The sequence below is a fragment of the Aspergillus saccharolyticus genome (assembly GCF_003184585.1).
Source record: "Aspergillus saccharolyticus JOP 1030-1 unplaced genomic scaffold BP01scaffold_22, whole genome shotgun sequence".
Lineage (NCBI taxonomy): Eukaryota > Fungi > Ascomycota > Eurotiomycetes > Eurotiales > Aspergillaceae > Aspergillus > Aspergillus saccharolyticus.
In genome coordinates, this window is record NW_020290632.1 from 414478 (window position 1) to 431885 (window position 17408).

General features: G+C 52.2%; 4 protein-coding genes across 4 annotated transcripts; all 4 read right to left on the minus strand.

Annotated features, from left to right (window-relative positions):
- Positions 1 to 230: 230 nt before the first annotated feature.
- On the minus strand, positions 231 to 2716 carry BP01DRAFT_383973 (Zn(II)2Cys6 transcription factor; the record flags this gene model as incomplete). Its single annotated transcript, XM_025577465.1, has 4 exons — positions 231 to 266; positions 324 to 1218; positions 1270 to 1701; positions 1761 to 2716. 4 exons carry the CDS (start codon positions 2714 to 2716, stop codon positions 231 to 233), a joined length of 2319 nt encoding a protein of 772 aa, XP_025430158.1.
- Positions 2717 to 3937: 1221 nt separating this feature from the next.
- On the minus strand, positions 3938 to 4609 carry BP01DRAFT_383974 (Zn(II)2Cys6 transcription factor domain-containing protein; the record flags this gene model as incomplete). Its single annotated transcript, XM_025577466.1, has 2 exons — positions 3938 to 4306; positions 4445 to 4609. The coding sequence occupies 2 exons, from the start codon at positions 4607 to 4609 to the stop codon at positions 3938 to 3940; spliced, it is 534 nt and encodes a 177-aa protein (XP_025430159.1).
- A 1729-nt stretch (positions 4610 to 6338) lies between these two features.
- BP01DRAFT_322149 (putative sister chromatid separation protein (Src1)) lies at positions 6339 to 9297 on the minus strand. The gene is made up of 2 exons (XM_025572751.1): positions 7285 to 9297; positions 6339 to 7154 (listed from the first exon to the last, which is right to left on the minus strand). The coding sequence occupies exons 1-2, from the start codon at positions 8901 to 8903 to the stop codon at positions 6545 to 6547; spliced, it is 2229 nt and encodes a 742-aa protein (XP_025430160.1). The 5' UTR covers positions 8904 to 9297; the 3' UTR covers positions 6339 to 6544.
- Positions 9298 to 9891: 594 nt separating this feature from the next.
- On the minus strand, positions 9892 to 16076 carry acyA (adenylate cyclase acyA; the record flags this gene model as incomplete). Its single annotated transcript, XM_025571952.1, has 3 exons — positions 9892 to 10074; positions 10124 to 15373; positions 15471 to 16076. The coding sequence occupies 3 exons, from the start codon at positions 16074 to 16076 to the stop codon at positions 9892 to 9894; spliced, it is 6039 nt and encodes a 2012-aa protein (XP_025430161.1).
- Positions 16077 to 17408: the final 1332 nt, after the last annotated feature.

A 17408-nucleotide genomic window follows, 5' to 3' on the forward strand; every position in this document is an offset into this window, starting at 1 on the left:
CATCAGTCACTGAGCGACAGCATAAAGGCTACATTGCGACCGCAATGCATGCACTTGGAGCATGTCAATAGAACCACTGCCAGAAACCATACATGAGAGTAGAAGTGTTCACGCAAGGCAGAAAAATGACAAAAGTATTCCAGGTCGTATATGCAATATGTGCAGTCAATCACCAGAGAAACACAGCCAGTGAACTAGCACTTCCAAGACATAATTCTAAGATGCTACATTTAAAGTGTGGGTGAATGATCCAAGTTCGTAAAAGCCTACCGCAGTCAGTCTTGCAGCATCAAGAACGTCCAATGGAAGCAGCTCTCACTTACCCACGAATCAATTTGCGTCCACAGAAGAGAGCCCTCCAGGCTGTTCAAAAAGCTCAGATCCATCTCCGATTCCAGCGGTGACGGTGTGAAGTTAGTTGGCGGTAACGCATCAGGCAAGTTGGAAGTACCGGCCTCCAGAGGTCTTCCAGATGGATACATGCTAGTCATGCTCATCTGCCCTGGAGCTACCACTGAGCCCTGCATCTGGCCGGGGAAGAAGACAGCCCGAAACTGATCCGAGGTGTCGCTGGATGAACCAATTCGTCTACGAACCTCCCGCCTCAGCTCCTCCAGAATGATGCTGTAGCGACGGCTCGGGGAATTCCTCCGCGTAGCCTCCGCCAGATGCTGCTGGCAGCTTTCCGCAAGGCTGAAAAGTGAATATAGACGGCTGACATCCTCGATTCCGTGGCACGAGACTCGAAAGGTAGTAGATAATCGATGCTGTTGAATGGTATATATGTACACCACAATGATGGCCCAAAAGCACATATAGTGGGTGAACCAGAACGACTGTATCAGGACCCTCTGTTGGGCTAGGCTATCCACTAATTCCATGGCTTGCTCGGCAGCCGCGATGCATTTGAGCACATAGTGAGTCACTGAGGAATGTGGTATCTGCGGCATCCGGTTGAGATCCGTGAAGTCGTTCAGCAAAAATGAGCGGGTCGTATGGATCACTGCATGTGAGTACGCCAGTTGCAAAACCTGACTCTGCCTACATAGCGGAGGGATCAGGCTCGTCGCACGGACACTATTGAACAGGGGAGGTGTGGCCGCTTTCCACTCTTCAAGCTTCGTCATGAGACGTGCAGCCATCTCAAATGACGCTTCTCTGGGTAGGGAAGTGACAGAATATAACTGCCGCGATATCTCGCCAAGTATACAACCCAGCCTGCGAAGTCAATCACTGTCACCACGCACGAGAAACGTGGGTCATGCGTACCTGAAGTGAAGAACGGAAGCGGTCATCATACAATCGCCCACCCCTGATCTAGTCGAAGATCCCTGCAGCATGTCTTCATCATGAGCCTCATCGGGAAACTCCTGGTCAATGTCCTCATCATGTAGTAGTCGCGGTCTCCCGAACATAACGCTGAGATATTTATCCAAAGTATATGTGCTCCAGAACAGGCGTTTCCGAAGCTCCCTTTCCAGATAGGACTTGCCATCGTGCAATGCTTTGCCACGGTGCCTGCGGTGCAACCCCAGGGCAGTCACCAGCTGAAGTGTCGTACCAAAAGAGTACCAGCACTCATTGGCTCTAGAGGAAGAGAGTAAGTAGAAACACAGGCCCAGTCTCGCCTGAACCGTTTCTATCCGCGGGGCTCCGGACTCAAGAGCAATAATAGCCTTAGAGGCCGCATACCATTGCTCGCTGCGAATGTATCAGTCCGCGCAGCAATCCCAGGAATTTTCTCAAGGAGACTTACTCACCTTCCATGCTGCCTCTCGATCCGACTGTCCAGGTCTTGCTCCTCATATAGGGTGGCCACAGCAAATATCATAAATATTATAGCTGTTCGAGCTACCATGTGGCCAGTTGGGGGATTTGATACGGAGAAATTACAGTCATACACCTGTTGAAGCCATTGATCCACACTACCGCGGTGCAAAAAGCGATACGTAACCATAGACAGGTCGAAGTAAGTACTGACCAATTCCCGCGCCTTCTCATACGGAGGGAGTGTGAACCCGGCATCGTGCTGTGCCGTGTATGGCTTATCTCCGAACATGAACACCGAGGTATTCTTAAAGGAGGATTCATTCTGCACTGCATCCGGAAGAGTCCGTTTCTCGTCCTGATGCAGGCGACGCCAGACGCGATTGAGAAAGGACAAGCCGGAGGCCGGCCCCAGGTAGTTTCCTTCCAGGTCGGTCACCGCTGGGTCTGGTGAATTGCGCTGAGAGGTGAGATGGTTGCTGTGAGCATACGAAGCCTGGTGGGAGCTTGATCTAAGGAGTGGCGAGGAGCATGCCACTGACTGTGAGCGCCGGGTTCTTGGGCCCCGGACCGTCCGGGTGTCCTCCGGCTGATCGCCAATGGATGCGGGCAGAGGCTCAGGAGGGAGGCCTCGTGAGTAGGCGGCGTTATATTCACATGCAAGTGATAGGCGCGTACATCTTACGCAGGGAATAGTCCCACTGCACCGGGTCTTCTTTTCCTTGCAGTGATCGCACGCTCGGGTGATCTTCTGACGAGGGGTATGGATCTTGAGCACGGACGATGACCCGAGAGTCCTTCTTTGGCGCTTGGTAGAAACTGAATTCCGGTCATTGGTACTGGATCGAGATCGATGGTGGGTGTGAGTCTCGGTGTTATTGTCATTGTTATGCGCTGTGTTTTCCGGGGGCGATAGACTGTCCACCGCAGCGAGCACAGTGGCAGCCATATGGATAAACCCCGGATTTCACGGTAAGCTGAGTAAAAGATATGGTACCAGTCCAGGAAGCTGATATCAATGGGTCGCGATGGAGAAGAGCGATTGCAAGCAGTAATCATGAAAGGGAGACATTTCCGGGTGGGGGAGAATTCGACATTTATCCGAAGCAGATCGAAGTTGTTCGTAGGCGGATTTCCAAAGGCGGGGGAGGAAAACAAACTGCGGGGTTGAAGGAGAGAAGATCGACCAAGAGATCGACTAAGAATGGAACCTCCCTTCCTTTACTACAACTACGACCTAAATAGTGCACCATTCATCAGTCAGTCTGAAAGACGTCTTAGCAAGGACTACGGTGAGTAAAAAAAACATAGAGATGTAGATCCAGATTCATATGCAAATATGGATGCACTCCGAGTCAGAATACTAGTAGTAGTGCAATCGTGAGTCGGCAGCATAGAAAGTTCATTGGAATGGAATATAGATTCAGTAACTTGAGACATTCTGATAAACCAAGGCAAGCACTGTGGCGCACAATATGAACTAGTGAGATCAGAGATTTTCAGCAAGATGATTGCCATGCTAGAAAATCTGCTCAAACGAGACCCTTGACGTACGCTTGATATGATGCCAACCAATGTAGCACCACAGCGTCACAACCACCAAGCTTCCCATAAAGTCCTGAGGACATTCGAGGACATTCAACAGAGAAAAGCATGCCATGGTCTACGCCTAGCATTGGAGCAATGGGCAAACCAAGGATACGATACTATACAGTAGAATCGCCTCAGTGTTCCATTTTGAATTGAGTGGCAACATCATGGGTTGCCCGCAGAGAGATTCGTGGACACATTGGCTCAAAGGCACAGTGCCTGTGGCAACATACGAACATCAACTCCGGCCTCGAGAGATACCCGTCAGGCTACCAGGGTCAAAGACGAATTCACCCGCATCTTTCCTTGCTTCTCCGGTTCGGTCATGTTCACAATCCTTATTCCAGCTTGTCCCAACACCAGCAACGTATCGAGTCAAGCTGATTGCCGCTCTTCCTTCCTGCCCGCTCTTTGCATGCCCTAGCGCGGTATATCTCATCGACCAGGGACGCTATGCGCAGCCCCAGACGCGATGGGCCATGGTGGGGGTGCGCACATCCGAACGAGGACTGCCGGCTGCAGCCAGTGTGTCACCAGGGCTGCAGCAGAAAACGATTGACCGCGAAGGGCGTTCAGGCTATCAGTAGGTGTTCTGTACATCCCCCGTCACGATGTCCGGCAAGTTGGAGATTGACTCGTCGCTAGACCCCTGGCTATCAAACTCATCTGTTTCCCGAGGACTGCGGGGCGGCAGGTGCTGTTGCACCAGGGCATAAAGGCTCGCATACCCGTCGGGCTGCCTTACTCTGGTCAAAACCTCCTGTGTGAGTTCATCGCTCTCCATCCGCAATAAATCCATGACGCCCTCCACTATGGTTTGGTAGAACCCCAGCAGTTGCTCGGTACGCCTCTCGGCCTCCTTGTGGCGCTTGTCCTTGTTTTCGAACCTGCAGACACGGCCGTGGATCCGGCAACGAACGCAGGGAGGTTCTGCTTTGTCTAGGGTGCACTGTAACGGAGATCTCCATGTCAGAAAATGGCGGGTCCGAGGCCGAGTTGGAAGAGGGATCAGGAAAAATCCGTCATCAAAACCGCGAGCGGGGAGTTTGAAGAGCAGGATTGCAAGTCAAAGAACGCCGGTACATACCCTGGATCGCAATAGCTGACACTCAGTGCACGCGTGAGATGCTCGCCGCGTCTTCCCACTATTCTTGCCGGAGGATGAGCCCGGGGGAGTAGAATCTCGATCTCCATCCTCCTTGGCACTCTTGGGCGCAATAGGACGATAGGACGTGACACCTTGTTGGATCATGCTTCAGCCCAGATGGGTACTATGACTGAAACAACCTTAAGGCAAAATAACGGAGGATCAAATTCCTCGGGATAGGGGAGAAGGTAGAAAAGAACGAGACAAGGAGAGCTCCTCCAAGGAGACACGTCTATGGCATAATAGAGAAAAGAATCATGCTTGGTCCGAACTGCTAAACTTCTCGCTACAGCAGCCTTCTGCAGATGTTCTGAAGCTAGGGGAAAGAATGAGCATGGATGGGTGGGTGCGAGACCGAGCGAGTCAGCCAAGCCAGCATCGAGGGGGAAAAAAAAAAAAAAACATCGAGGAAATCCAGTGCCAGAGACTACAAGTTCTCCCCCTCCCAGAGCCTGACGGGGGCAATTAGGAGAAGCACCCAAAGTCAAACTTGACTGAGACGGGAAAGGCAACCAAACTCGAAATTGGCAGTCCTAGGGAGCAGCATCTGGGGTCTTCTACGCGTCAATTGGTCTAATTCCTTTTCTTCCTGCACAGCCTGATGATGACTTCGATCAGTCCTCGAATTGGTCTTGTGGCAGCTCCAGTCTTCGCAGTCGGGTCTCCCTAATCGGCCAAGAGAGTGAGGGAGAGTTGGCGGGGACACGCTGAGGGGCCGCACTCGCCCGCTTGCTGACGGACCAGTGAGCCCATTCATGCTTCCCCCCTTCAACTCTTTCTAGGTACCAAATGGTCTTCAAGGGAAACCTGCCGGCCGAATGGGACTGGGCTTTAAGTTAGGTTAAGATGAGGGGAACCGCTGGCTGGAACGGTAGTTGCACCTTAGTTTTGACGTGCAGGTGACGAAGCCACAATGACGGTGAAGACAGACAAGGTTCTGTCAACTCCGGGGAGAGCTGACCGACAACAACCTCAAGCAGTGCAGCGAGTTTGTGACAGAGATCTCAGTCCTGGTTCAAGTGAGGGGACTTCCCTGCGGCACTGCCGAGACTCTCGAGCCTCGTCTGACGCCGTGACAAGGAGCATGACATCCCTTGTCTGCAGCGCCCCATTATTGCTCGGAACTTCTCTCCAGGCAGTAAGAACAGGTTGTCGTGGATAAAGCAAGGGATTACACGGTTCGAAGCCACGCTCGCGGTGGGACGCTGTGGACTTCTGGCGAATTCGAATGCAGGAGTGGCGCGGATATAATTTCCTTCGGAATCCTTTGGACGGCAGCTGATGGATCACCAAGCGAGCGGACCAGCCCCTTTGACCCAAAGTTGGTATGTTAATCGCTGATTCCGATATCGACTAATGCCGCCATAGGTCCACATTGCCCACCATCGCCTAGCGAGGTTTGTCTGTAGTGTGTTCTGTCTGCATCCATGTTGTCTGCAATCCACACCGGCTTCAAGCCACCTGGTCGGCCCGCATCGCAGACGATCCGAGGGCACTCCCCAACTCGGTGCGTCTCAGTCTACTCGATAGGTAGCATAGAATATAGATAAAGGAGCACCTGAATCAGAGTGCGAACATCAAGCTTGACCTTCATCCTCGTCTGGGAGAATAGGCGACGTGAAGTGGAGCAGAAGAAAGGCATTGTTCTCGCAGTCACTGGCGGTCGACTAAGCCCAAATCGGACGAAGCGGAAGCCAGAACCCCCGGCCCATCCGCTAGCCCCGACAAGGTATAGCTCAATTCATTCATTACTCAGGTTGAAAACTGAGATACATTTCCATCTACACAGTTGTGTACAGCAGCCACTCACTAGCTAGAGATATGAGAAAAAGTGGACAAGACGAGAAAATTCTGGTTGCTAGCTATCGACTGTGGGGAATCACGGAAAGGCATGATGATTACAAGATAGCCTGATAATGATAAAAGCTTGAAAAATATGCAGGAAGCGAAATCGCGCTTGACCAGAAAAAAAGTGGTGCAAAAAGAGAGATCATACTGTCTCCAATGTTCTTGGGACCTCGGCGTAGACTCGAGGTCGTCTCAGTAGATTGGCCGACCTTCATCCCATTTTCGGGCGACGGGGGTAGAAGTCTGGCTGACCAAGGGACGACCGTCCTCGGGCGACGCAGGTGAGAAATGCACTTTATGCACATCAGTGCTGCTGCTGCCGCTGCCGCTTTCAATCTCATTGCGGACGCTGCTAATTCCCCCGATCCACTCCCATACACGGGCAACATCGCCTCCGCGACCCTCCCGCACGGCAGCCCGGACGTTGGCATTGCCCTCAACGATACTCCGCACGCGCTTCCAGAGACCCTCACGCCGACTTCCGCGCAGTTCAGATCGGAGCACATCATCACGTAACTGTCCAATGGGAATGTATGGCTCTCGGGCCGCACCGCGAGCATGCAGAGCTGCCTGTGTCGCGAGACGGTCGAGCGTGGTGGCCACAAGTTCGGGGACCCGAGCCATATCCGAGCGGCGAGCCCGGATCTTGGAGCGAATATACAGGGTCAAACAGGCGGCCAGGGTTAGAATCGAAAGAGGGAGTCGATACGCGAGGAGAGAGAGTCGGACGTAACGGCGGAACGCGCAGGTGAGGGGGAGTCGGCTGACGGAGGTGGACGTGAGGATGAGGACAGAAGATGGTCTGTAATAGTGTGGGCATCACTGTTAGTGCCATCATACAAGTCAGAATCCGAATCCTTGGGTGACGCCAGAGGAAAGCCAGGGTGCTGCGAATACAGTGGTCCAGAAGGGGGAGACTAAGAAGGACTTACTGTTGAACTCGGGTGACGACCTCCTCTTTGCCTACTACCTCACCCAGAGCCCCTTTCCACAGATCATCAAACTCGGCGTCACTCATTCCCTTGCGGCGTTTCTTGCTGACTTCTTGCTTCAACTCGGATTCACTGATTTCCGGGCCCTTTTCGCCTTGGTCACCGGGCACGATTTCTCCACACTCCCACTTGGCCCGGCGGTCGCGGAGAGTCTCAATAGCTCTGTCGGCAACAGCTTTGACTCGGCGCGCCTTTTCACTGTCGGCCTCACATGTGGGTGCAAGAGGTACGAGTCCGCCAAGCGATAAAGGATGCGCCTTGAGGATGAAATCATGTTCACAGCGAGCCTCAAAGTTAGGGTAACAGAAGGCATGGGGAGGGCATGGTTCGCATTGCGGTTCGAGAACATTAGCCCATTCAGGAACCCGAGTTTCCGCCAAAGACCAAGTAGGCTTGCCAATACCGCAGTATCCAATTTCGATCTTTTCCTTGCGCCACCAAGCGCCAAAACTAGCAAGAAGAGCGATTATAATCACCCAAGGCGCAGCACGGCTAGCTGGTCGCGAGTTCTGAGGTCGAGTGATAGGGGCGCTTGGCGGATACATCAAGTGGGCTCGGTCTTCCTCAAGTGCCAACTGCTCCTCGGGAGTGAATTCTTCACCGGCACTGACTTCGCTGTCGCTGTCCTCGTACTTGACCGGTACCTCCAGGGGCTGCTGTGGTGATCTCAACTTCGGCATGGCGAACTCAAAGGAAGATCGCTTGGTAGGGGTGAATCCATCGTCCGCATGCATGTCCACGGGTGTCATAGATTTTCTGGACCGCAGCCCGTTGCTAGAAGCGGGGGAGTTGAGCGAGAATCGCGAGACGCTCTTCCGTCCAATACTAGAAGCTCTGGGGCTCCGGTGCTCCCAACGGGCTGGCGATCCACTTTGAAAAGGATTATCATCAGTAAAGACACTCTCTTCTTTGGGTTCTAATTTGACCGCCGAGAAGGGAGTCTTCGGTTCTGGCTCGGTCTCGGGTTCCGGAGGCGGTGCGGCAGCAGGTGTCATTTCACTTTTGCGTGTTTTGCGGGCGGTCGACTTTCGGGGTGTAGCGGTGTTGAATGGGACAGGAGTTGCAGTCAGGTCATCGTGAGACTCCGTGTCGGACGCGCGAAGCCGTTTGCTGGTCGACCTGGGGACAGTTCTTCTCGAGCTAGCGGAAGGCGTGGCTGATACATGGACATCCTCCGTGTCGGCAGTTGATGCTCTGGTGCTGAGTCTCGAGCGTGCGCGCCGGCCGCCAGTCACAGTCGAAACAGTGGAAGGTGTTGGCGGGGGAGGCATTGATTCTCGGCCAGATTCATGGTGTTGATCGTTGTAATCGCTCACCACTGATGAAGCGCGACTTCCCATATCCGTAATACCCTCACTGGTCCTCCTCACCCTCTCTCGTTCGCGCAACAATCTCTTGGCTTGTGGCAAGACTTCTGTCTCGAGAATGCTGATAAGCTGTGCCTTCTTGGCTGAGGCCGGATAAGGCACATCGTGGCTGACAAGGATGGAGCGGAGACGCGGAACAGTAAGCGTGTTCAGGTCGAAGTCAGGAGCCAAATATTCCAAGCCGTCCGCCATGATGGAAGAGTGATCCTAGCAGTGATCAACGCCACCAGGAAGGGGTAGGGAAAGAAAATTGAAGATAGTGATGGTGCTACGGCAGAAAAAAAATCCCGGGGGGTGGGGAGGAGGGGAGTAAGAAAAAGAAGCCGGTTGGGCGGTCGACACCGAAATCTGAAGCGAGAATCCTGATTCCGATGATTTCCCAATTTCGTCAGAGACGCAGATCCGTCAAAACGAATCGTCTCCAGGGCAACGAGAGAGCGCGGGTCGAGCCAAAGCAGCAAACGGACCAAAGAAGCCAACTGGCCAGTAAGAGATTCAACCACGAAGACGGCTGGGGCAGGTTCTCATCACAGTCAGTGATGTTGCAAGGGAGTGTTGAGGAAATATCGACGGAGGGCGATTGTTGTTCGATGAGAAGTTGATAGTTAAGTTGATTGAGGATGACAGGAAGGGGGTCCGTTATGGACATCAGTCATGTGACGGTGTGATACTCACGGGATTGGATAACTACCTTCCCCGCCAGTGATAGCTGACTAATTATACATTGAACCACTTATGCATAGTACTATGTCTCATAGTACTATGTCTAGAGACTACATATTGCAGTACACTCTACCTAGGCCGTTTCACCTTCAGACACATAGTAATTGGTTTTCCATTCAGTACAGAATTACCAGGTATCCATAATGCATACCAGTAGACAAGGACAACGCTGCCACCTTTGGCTCCTAAACCCACGCTTTGCGATTCCCTGTCACACCCCGCCCTCCTTCGAGACGCCCGCAGAAGTGTAGCAAGAGGTTGATGCGAAAACAAGAATAAACGGGAATGAGAAGAGATGATAAATACAAGTATGATTGATTAGAAAGACCCCGCGATACTATATTCATCAGGATTATAAAGTACGGACGAGATCCGCCAGGGTTCGTCTCGCCAGATAGACTCTCTCCTTCGTGAAGAGAAGAACAGTGAAGTGGCATCAGATTGCTTGCTGTGAATTTCATCTGTGGCTTGTTCTAGTGCCCGCACTAACAGCTACCTGTTCCTTGAGAACACGGTACTCTTCAAGCCGGTTTTGCAATTCTTGCATGAGATCAGCAATGGGCGTGGCATGGTCACTGAGTTGATCGCCTGGTTTGAATGGTCGCAGCATGTGCCGAATGGACAGAGTGTTGACGCAGACCTGGATTTCATCAGAACATATCTTCACGTAGAATACTGTCAGTGCTCACCTCGATACGCGTCACCTGTTGTTCCACCAGGCTGACCACAGTTGAATCTGCAAGTTCGCCGCCATGGTTCTTCACAACGTTGAACAAGGCAACGTTCGGTTCCTTGAGTCGGACTTCACCAGGATACTCCAAGGCGCCACAGAGCCTCTCTATCCGGAGAGTCAGTTCCCACAGCCGCCAGATGAGATCCGTTTGGATCTCGAGCTGCGAGTGCTTGCTGATGGTGGTTGGGGCATGCTCATTGGACGCATCCTTGTCCAAGGTCGTCAGACGCCCTGAGAGTGAATGGGGGTAGATCAAATAGAGCGGCTCCGGATTCTCAAGGCCCTTCAGCTTTCGCTCACCCTGATCCTTAATCACAAAGCCTTGGCTATTGAGCTGCTGTAGCTCGCGTCGGATATTATACCCCAGGTTGTCCACAGCATAACTCTCTTCGGAGCCAGTCGAGGCAGCCCGTTCGCTATCAGCAAATACTTCCAAGTTGCGTTGAATGTCACTCATGAAATCTGAGGACACAAAGATCTGTCCACCATCTGCGACGGCAGAGATACGTGAGGCACGGTTGACCATTGGACCAAAATAGTCCATGCGATTGGTCACCGGATCCTTTTCGCAAACAGGTTCACCCCAATGTATACCCATGCGGACGGACAACCCGCGGAAGATTACGTTGTTCTCCATGTCGTACTGAACCTGGCACTGTGGCTGTTCAAGAATTTCGGTTGGCCACTCCGCTTCCAGAAGCTGCGTCTGGCAGTTAAAGCACCAAAGCAAAGCGGCCGTAGTTGTCGAGAACGCGACCATAAAAGCGTCACCCTCCGTTTTCACCTCATAGCCACCGATGATACCCAGCTGACGACGGAGAATGTCGTTATGAATCTGGATAGCTGAGCGCATCGCGTCCGGGCAAGTTTCCCAGAGGCTTGTGGATTTCTTGATATCGGTGAAAATGATAGCGAGTTCTCCAACAGGAGCGTCCACATAGTCAAAGCGTGCGAGTCTGGAATCGCCAGGGGTATCACGCGGTTTTTTGGTACGCTTCGTACTGGGTATGATTTGATCCTCGGGAGGTCCGACCATGGAGAGGCTGGGTCTCAACCTTATCTTCTCCCGTTTCTTCAGATCACTCACGCCCAAAATCATGACCATGAGTTTATTGTTAGCTCCAAATGAAATAGCGAGGTCTCTGATCTTTTGTGCAGCTATCATGAGATCTCTTCGCTCAGCTCTAGCGACATCCACAACAAGGTCCGGAGTCACATAATCCCACAGTTCTCTTGACGCCAGAATGATCATCTCATCCTGTTCTGTGAGATTAAGATGCATCGTGTGGGGTGCCGCGATAACTGCAGGCATCATCTGGAAGTGGCCGAACGATCTTGAGACAGTAAGGGTATCATTCAGTTTACCGTTGCGGGAGACAAATCCGCCTGCAGCGCGAATCCTTGCCCTTTCGTGGGATTCTGCAGGATCATGGTTTCGGGTCAAATGCTTCAACGAGCCATCGGATTTGACAAGGATAGCCTGTGCATCCCCAACATTGGCAACAAACAGATCCATGTTATTCAAGTAGATCACCGTGGCAACTCCGCCTGAATGAACATCCTCCTTGTTCAACCGAACCTTCTTCTGATCCGCAGGATCTTCCTGGTAGTGACGCACATCTTGGTCAATCGATTTGTAACACGCAGATGCCATGTTCTTATTTAGGGTCAAAAATGCTCGTCTGAGTGCATCTAGTGGGGTCTCCAAGTCTTCGGTCCGAATCCGTTTGAGCTCGGATGAGAATGTGTTTATGAAATTCTCGTGCAAGAATTTGGCGATTCTAGATCCTCCAGTAGACTGAGACTGACCGTCAAACATCCCTACCACTGTCTCCACTTTGTCGGGCTTGAGTCGAGGAACAATCATATCAAAGATAGAAAGATGTTCGCTTTTGCCCAGAAAATCGGCCATACCGTATGCAAGAGACCCAGCTAGGGAAGCGGAAGTCCGGACACGACGATCCTCTGTCTCTTCGGGTATTGTGGAGATTGTGAGGGTGACGTCCATCAAGCCGAGAACGCGGAGGTGCGTCAGGGAGTTGAAGTCAGTCAAATCTGTTCCAGGTGTGATGGGCGTTCCCAATGAGGACGCATGAGGTTTGATCTCCAATCGTTTGTTACCGGAGAAGTTGAGGTATTTCAGGTTACGATTCCAATTCCAATTCCAGTCATACGGCCAGTTAGAGACATTGTACTTGAGGGCATTGCTTCCAACATCCAAAATTGCAAGCTTGCTGACTTTGCAGAGTTCGGCCGGAAGGACTTGAAATCGGTTCGCATTGATGTGCAGGACCTTGAGGTTGCTGCCTTCTTCGAGATCATCGGACGGGAGGGAGGTGAGCTCGTTGCCCGAAAGGTATAACTCGGTCAACAATGGCCAACGTCGCAATAATCCTTGAGGAAGCTCTGTCAATTCGTTGTAGGAAAGATTGACGACGCGTAACTCCGGGATCAGCGATAATTCTCGGAAAATATCGTCCTCCAATCGGTTGTCTGCTAGGTAGAGATTCCTCAGTGATCCTCCAAATGTCGTTGCAACGTGTTGTGAGAAATTGGAGTCTTTGCGGGAAGACGGGCTTCCATCAGTGAGCGAACGAGACGCAGCGGACACTTTCCGTCCCCCCTGGCCTAATGATGAGGCGATAGAGGGTTTTCGATAAGCAGTCCCGTTTGGTGAACCTCCGGTGCTAAGTGCACCAGCTCCTGATGCTTGGCTTGGCCGGCGTGCTTCCTTTTCATCAACTGCGCCGAGGTCTTCGTAGTTAGGATTATTCGACAATCCTGGTGTCACTGCAGGTGTTGCAGCAGCTGCGTCAAGTGGAAGCTGAGGTTGGGGACTGCCATGCTTAGGGAAACCTTCCAGCACATTTGATGAAACATTCAGAGTCTCCAGCCTGAGGCAGTGCCAAATCTCGGGTGGCAGTCGCCGAAGATTGCATTCCCTTAGATTCAGATACTTGAGCTCGGTCAAGCAGCCAATGGTGGCAGGTAGCGAGGCCAGGGGATTTTTGATCATGCTAAAATGGTCGAGCCTGCGCAATTTTCCGATATGGGGCGACATTGATACGAGATGATTCTTGTCAAGAATCAGCTTCTGCAGATTGGGCAGGTGCTCGAACAGCGTGTCCTTGAACTGAACCAGCTTTGCGGAAGCGATGTTCAGAGATGTTAATGTTGGAACAGGTCCATCAATGTCGAATTGTGTCATGGGACAGTGATCGAGGATCAAAGTCCGCAATCTAGGAAATGATCCCTTGAATTTCGAAATGGCATTGTGGCCAATGACCAGTTGCTCTAACCGTGGAAGGAGGCAAAGGCAGTCAATATTAGTGATTTCATTGAACCTCGCGTCGATTTCCCTGAGATTGTCGAGACCTCGGAAAACATCATCAAGCGAACCCCTCACAATGTTATTTGTCATCCAAATTCGCTCGAGTGTCGTCAACCGCCCCAAGTGAGGCAATTGGGAAATGTTGTTGAAGCTGATGTCCAAGTCCACAAGGCACTTAAGGCCACAGAGCAGCTCTGGAAAGATTTGGAAGTTATTCGATGATATGTTCAAGCTCCGCAGATATTGGAAATTGCCAAAGTAGGCGGGAAGCTCTGTTAGCCTATTATTGGCCATCTTGATGCTGACAAGACCATGCAATCTATCCAGGTTAGCATGACTCAAGTCTTCTATCCGATTGTTCGATATATCAAGATATGTCAGTCGACTTGCAAGGCCGAAACTCGCAGGCAATCGAAGAGCGTCGTTGCCGATGAACTTTATTTCTCGTAGATTGATACACCCCTGAATGAAATCCTTAGGCACATCCAACGATAAATTCTTGGAGAGGTTCAATGATATGATCTCGGGCGCCTTCTTGTAAAGGGTAATCGGAATAGTGACCAGGCTTCGGTTCGATAGATCCACGTGACTGAATTTCTGGTTTTTGTTGAGGACGGGCTCGCTCTCGAGACTGCTGTAGCCACTAATACGGGCTGGGAGGAAGGTGAATCGAAGAATATAACTATGGTCTTCGCGGCCAATCTCCTCAATCTTGTCCTTCTCGGTATAACCAACTTGTTCGAGCATGCGCTTCTGCATGAGAATGGGCATCTCACTCGGGCCGAGCTGCCTGGAGAGATCATTCTTTCGCATCACTAACTCATAATTATTTAGATGATCAGTGAGGAAAGATTTTCGACCGAGGAGTAAGAGGACATCAGCAACAGTCGCATATAAACCAGCCGAAAGAGTCGCGAAGGTCGAGTCAGCGCGAAACACTCGTATGAAATAACCCACGCCGTCGGGTTCGGAGATGGTCGGACCAGGCTGCTCAACGCCATCATCTGGCAGTAGGGATGATATATCATCCTTCTGCTTCTTAACATGCCAACTCTCGGGCGCATCCCAGTTCCCGGCGGGGAGGTTATCTCGGTTCGACCGATCTTCTATCTGCGCGAAAGCTCCATCTGGCATCCGACCCCGTTCACTTGGAGACGGCGGGTTGACGATGCCCTCCATATGCGAGAGGTCTGTGTCGAGAGCCCACATATTGGAATCATCTGAGAACCTGGGGTCTTTGCCAGCTGGGTACTCATTGCCCGCACCTCGCCGGGCGCGTAGCTTAGATGAGCCAATCACTAGGCCTTTACTATCCTTTTTCCGGTCGCTTTCTCCGTCATTATACCTAGAAGATGTCGCACTCTCAATGCTTCCCTGTCTCCCACGTCTGGCGGGAGAAGCTTCTCTCCGTGCCAATTTCGATGCAGCAGCTTTGGTGGTTTCCTGCACGGCTTTCCCGGTCGCTAGATTTTTCAAGTGTCCATGCTTTGGGCGACGTATCTTGTCGAGGAAAGAACGTTTCCCCGGCTGAGCATTCGGAGAATTCTGGCCCTGGCCCTTGGCGTAGGCACTTTGAACGCTGGGTGTAGGACTGGTGGCACGTCCCAGGGTTGTTGTCGAGGTCATTGGAGTCGGATAATTGAGACTACCTTCCCTAGATGGGTGAAGTCCAAGCGAAAGATCGTCTCGCCCCGTTGCCGGACGGGCTGGGTAGCCAGCAAGATCACCTGCCGCCGTTGGCTTTTCTTCTTTGCTCCGAGAGTGGCGGTGGCCGCTAAAGTGTCTCCGATTAGGATCTCTTTGGGCCGCGGCCGCACGCTGCCCTTCGGTTGTGGGCGCTTGGCGGACGGGAGCCTCTCCGAATTGAGGTATATCCTGGTTGAGGTCTGCATCAGCACGACTCAAGCTGGTCTCTCAAGGAGATAGGCAACCGCGACAGTTAACGGATGCCTTGCTTGTTACATTGACTCACGTTGAAGCTTTGGTACATCCAGGGGGTTATTTCGCTGGACGGGAGAGGGGTTTTAGGTCTCGTGTGGTTTGAATGGTTCCTATCGTGTGAGATATCCGCGGTGCTGCGTGATCCATCTGAATTGGCTCGTTCTCGAGCTCTGAAGTAGTCGATCGACGACGGCTTCGAGATCGACGTCTGAGTGTTGTTGTCCGAATCGTGCTTGGATTCTCCATTGCCTTGGTATTCGTCGCCGAAAAACCCCTGCAGCTTCTTTCGGAACAGTGCACCCGTACTGGATTTCGAACCTTGGCTACTGGCAGTCATAGCACTAGCTACCGAGGGTCTCCGGTGGTCAACATTGAAATCCAAGTCGAGCGGCTCACTTGTGTATGTCTGGGCGGTTCCGGGACGAAATGTGGCGGAGCCAGGGGAGGCTTCTTGCTCCGAGTAGTCATGAAAGAAGGTACTAGGAGCATCGGCCGCCAGCATCTTTGGGGAGGAGGACAACGAGAGGGAGGGGTCAGGATGAGAGATGTCTGTAGGGCCAATGCTCAAATTCGACGGCCGCCCGTGCGAGTCAGACGCGGAGGAGTGGTTTCGTCCATCGGTGCCTAGCATGTTCATTGCTTTTCTGTGACTACCAAATTGTGGCGGCTTGCGCTGGTCCGTCGAAGTTGAATCTGGGGAGGCCCAAGAGAATATGGAGTTATAGAGATCGGCGGGAACCCCTAAAGGTGGTGTTTTGCGGCCCCGTGAATTGGATCTATGGAGTGTCAGTACGGTATAACGCAGTCATGAAGAGCGTTCGCTTTGTGTGAAACCCCGTGAAGACGCGGTCGCATTTGGACTGAACACCCAATCGAGGGAGGAACAAGGATATAGGAATTGGCCAGAGGTACTGAACCACGTTCGAGAGAGGTGCACGATGGCCATTATGAGCTGATTCGACACACTCCCTCTCACGGATATTTTGTAGACCATCTAATCACTCAAACAAACGCATGTCACTGGGTCTACCACCGGGTCTGGTGCACCGACAAGCATCCGGCATGGCTCGGATAATCCTGCGCAGCACAGGGGCTGTCAAGAGGAAGCATCACGCAGGTAGTCGAGGGTAATGGACAGGCAGGGAATATATAATGCGGGTGTTCCTACCTTGTCAATTCCCGACCTCCGGAGAGCGGGGAAACACTCCGCCCATGGGAGTAGGCATGGTGGTGCTGCTGATGCGGAGCGCGACCTTCTCTGACGGTTTCTTGTGACAGCCAGCTATGTGCACCCGAGCTTTCTGAGCTGCGTCGGCCTTCCGACCGATCGCCAGCCCGATATGCCATGCTTCCCATGTAACTTCTGATGGTTTCCGAGAGGTGAAGGAGGGGTGCGGCGGGTAGGCGGTCGGCTGTCGGGACAGGCGGTCACTAAGAGAAGAGAATTAAAGGGGGGCAGCAGTAGCATTAATGGTATCGGATATAGCCCCAAGGCGCAGGTAGTGATTCCCTTTTTGAAGAAAAATGAAAGGCCGTGCAAATGGATTGCCGCTTGGTACAGGAGTTGAGATGCCGGTGGAGAAAAGCTGGTTGGAGGACGAGGCACGGCTGGGTGAGTATACGGGGTGTGTTGAAAAGGAGAAGGTATATGAGGTTTAGGAGAGCGCCTCAGTCGCCATCGGCGACTGCTGATGTATGCTGTTGAAGATGAAGATCACGGTGGAAGAGGCGTACTGTCGTGACAAGGTGGTTTAGCGTCGGGCGCGACGGGGAGAGGACATGCTTCATGTTCTAGAGACTGAGCGGCAGTGGTGATTGAACGAACGTCATGACACAATCAAGGCGAACGCACGCTGCTCCATGGGGGGGGAGATGGAATTGTGAACAATAGACACGGGCAAAGAAGGTGAGGTTAGTGGATGGAGGATGGAGGGTCCAGAAGTCTAATAGACTCTAGACTTGGGGGAGG